Raw genomic sequence first — 3,787 nt, forward strand, 5'->3', positions numbered from 1 at the left:
GAGGGTGTGTAGTGAAAATACCATAATTGACTGTGAAGCAATGAACCACGAGTGATTTAATTACTGCAGTCACCAAAGGACAACTCGTAACAGTAACCCTTGCTTCTGAACAGATGTGTAATTAAGATAAATATTTAAAGAGAACCGAGATCAAGAGTCCCTTAAATTGAATTTAATACTGAACTGTGCTTCACAAAAGGCAGTTATTATTACTGAAACATTTATCACGTCACCAAGTAGCGTTTGCGAAAAAGAATTGAGCGTAAACTTCAAGTTTTAGCAATGCTTGATCTCGGTTCTAAGTTAACCAGTATTTCTAAAACCGGGCAATATATAAGAAATATATTTTACTAAAGAAGCTTCTCCTTTACTAAAATAAATTATTTAAATGTTTCAATGTTAAATTTATTCACTTACGAGTGCTGGACTTTCCCATTTTTCCCTATTTATGCAATAAAAGAAGTACTTAAAGATATTGAAACATTTATTTAACTTAAAAACAAGCTTTCGGACAGAGTCCTTCCTTCGTCAGGTGCGATACATTGAACTGGAAGAGATGGAATTGGTAGAGATATTTGTACTAATGTACATCGGAGAAAGGGGACAAAGAAGGTGGTGAGGAGAACATACAAATTCTTATTAGAGAGGACTGAGGGCACGAAAAAGAAAATACAAAAGGAGGCAATGTATAATAATACTAATAATAATACTATAATTCATTTGTGTTGAAATATGGCAGTCGTCTAAAATGCCAGACAGTGGTGGGATTTGAATTGCACATCTCTCAATTGCTCTATACCTTAGGCATTGAGCCTTACGTTGTGCACTTTGTGTGTGTGCCATTTTTGTCCCTGCTCCAGTACTCCGATCAGTCTTCTTTTTTACAGATATGCATTTCCATAACTTTGACCACTTCATTCCAGTAACCACATAGCCCGTGACTATATATCTATTTTTCTCACCACACCCATATTTCAGAGCCTATACGTTTTTTAACATTCCATGTTCATATGTTTTTGTTTCCCTAATATTGATACCAGTTGCACAGAGTTCAATCCATAGAGATGCTTTGCTTAATTAAAAAAAATATTCTGGTTTGTGCCCCTGGTTTGCTTTTATATTATATACGAGGTGTGTTCAAAAAGTACGCGGACTGACGTCATAAAACAAAATGTACTTTATTTAGAAGTTACATGTCCGGGTCCCCTTCAAAGTACTCCCCTCCCGAACGGACACACTTATCCCAACGATGTTTCCACTTGTTGAAACAATCCTGGTACGCTTCTTTTGTAATGTCCTTCAGCTCCTTCGTCGCATTTGCTTTAATCTCGGGAACTGTCTCAAATCTTCTTCCTTTCAGGGAACAGGAAAAAGTCACAAGGATCAAGGTCAGGTGAGTAGGGGGTTGGGGAAGAACAGTGATCGAATGTTTGGCCAAGAACTCCCCAGTTCTGAGGGCTGAATGGGCTGGAGCGTTGTCGTGATGGAAAATCCAATCGCCACTCCTCCACATTTCTGGCCTTTTGCGACGGATGGCGTCCCTCCGACGTTTCAGAACTTCAATGTAGTAAGTCTGATTCACGGTGGAGCCTTGGGGGAGATACTCATGGTGAACAACACCTTTGGCAACAAAGAAAACCGTCAGCATAACCTTGACATTGGATCGAACTTGGCGAGCTTTTTTGGGTCTGGGGGACGTTTCACCCACCCATTGGGATGATTGGACCTTCGCTTCAATGTCGTAACCGTAGACCCATGATTCTACACCTGTTATAATGCTTGACAAAAAGTCTTCATCTTCTTCTGAACGATCAAGCAGTTCCTGACAAACCTGGACGCGATTGGATTTTTGGTCGTCTGTCATCAGGCGTAGCACAAATTTCGCAGCAACGCGGTGCATCCTCAATTTTTCGGTCAAAATCTCGTAACATGATCCTACTGATATCCCACACTCTTCAGCAAGCTCCCTGATGGTCAGACGTCGATTTGCCCACACCAGGGTGTTGATTTCGTCGACGTGTGGGTCGTCAGTTGACGTGGAAGGACGTCCAGGACGCTCGTCGTCTTCAATCGACTGTCGACCACCCTTAAAACGTTCATACCACTTAAAACATGCCGTACGCTTCATAGCAACATCACCGTAAGCCGTGTTGAGCATAGCAAATGTTTCAGTCGCAGATTTTCCAAGTTTAACACAAAATTTCACGGCAAGTCGTTGCTCCCTCAGGTCATTCATTCTGAAATCCGACAAACGGAAAGAACAGACTTCACGAAACACCGCGTAGCTAACCAACAAATGAAGATTTCTCCAATCGAAAAACGGCGTTTCATCAGCTGATGTATCGAAATCTAGCGACACCAAGCGAATTCCCCTGGAACCAACTGGAGCCGTGCAATTCAAACAGTCCGAGTATTTTTTGAACACACCTCGTATATATATATATATATATATATAGATTAGAAGCTTAGGAGGGCGGTTGACCACGAGAATGAAATAAGCAGGAAAAATCAGAAGACGACAAAGAGCTTACAGGAAAACACAAAGGGGAGTTTATTAACACATATAGGGATAGGGGTCGACGTTTCGGCAGTCAGCGCTGCCTTCGACGGGACTGGGGTTTGGTGACAAGAACAAGCTTTATATATGGGAGAGGGTTATGTACAAGGGAAAGAGAGCAGCGCATGCGCTTTTGTCATGACTAACATAGGTTGGTGACTAAGTGAAAGGGGAATGACCGGGTCTGTGCAGCAGGACCTTGAGGAAATACCCGTGAGGAAATACCCTTGACAGGCGACGCGAATTCCAGTGCAATCCCCGGGCATTTGCGTTCAACCAACGACTGATGACCCTGTGCCGAGGTGCCCGTGACCTGTATTTCCTGGACCATGGTTTCCACCGACAGCCCCCAACCAGAGTCCTTGCAGCTGACGGCCTCCACCCCAGTTTCGAAGGAGTCACCCAGATCGCCCACCGACTGCGGTCCCTGGTACCCCGGCTGCTCCGTCGCCTACCCACACGTACAGCAAGCACTGGAACGCCGGACCCCGTATGGCCGACACTCCAGGAGGCTGCAGCATGGACACAAAGAACCACACGTGCCGAGAAATCGTCACGAGCCAAGCAGCAGGATTGACTAGCCGGTGAGTCAGTACCAATTCACTCTCCACAAATTGTCAGCAGTAGCACTGAGACGTTCTTTAAACTCAGAAAAATCGCGGATAAAGTTGCACGCTACACCTCCCATCGTGATACTTTGGCTACTTATCATGAAAACGACAGTATTCCGCGTGGGCTAGAAATCCACAAAACATCAACCTTCCCCTTGAACCATGAACGCAATGTGCAATGGCTGTCCATTCTTAACAAAGCATCTTTAGACCTAACTAAAATTCTAATTTCTCACTGCCAAGATACTATCCAGTCTCTATCCGAAGACGCCGATGCCATTAACAGCACTACCCCGTTGTCACATTCTCATAGATCAGAGTTAGACAAATTCCTCCAAAAGAAAAACATCCACCTGAAGCTCCAAAAGCAAAAGAAATTATTTAGAGACAAAATCGATTGCCCTCCAACTCATAATACTTCCACAGATTCGGCACCCCCTAATTCCGAAGCCCGTAGCAATACTTCACAACTACGTCCAGATACCCCGTTAGACAGCAACAGCCAGTTTGCTCCCGACATCCCCACACTAACCAAATGTAGCGTAGTTAACCTTTCTTCCCGTGACCTTACACCCGCGGAAATCTCTCTACTGGAGAAGGGATTATCGTTTTGTCCCAA

At 44.0% G+C, this 3,787-nt stretch overlaps 1 protein-coding gene across 1 annotated transcript; it reads right to left on the reverse strand.

The window, feature by feature from the left end:
• Nucleotides 1-1,189: 1,189 nt before the first annotated feature.
• LOC135394304 (protein GVQW3-like) lies at nt 1,190-2,236 on the reverse strand. Its single transcript, XM_064624993.1, has one exon. The coding sequence runs from the start codon at nt 2,234-2,236 to the stop codon at nt 1,190-1,192; it is 1,047 nt and encodes a 348-aa protein (XP_064481063.1).
• Nucleotides 2,237-3,787: the final 1,551 nt, after the last annotated feature.

This window comes from Ornithodoros turicata, chromosome 1 (genome assembly GCF_037126465.1).
Source record: "Ornithodoros turicata isolate Travis chromosome 1, ASM3712646v1, whole genome shotgun sequence".
Lineage (NCBI taxonomy): Eukaryota > Metazoa > Arthropoda > Arachnida > Ixodida > Argasidae > Ornithodoros > Ornithodoros turicata.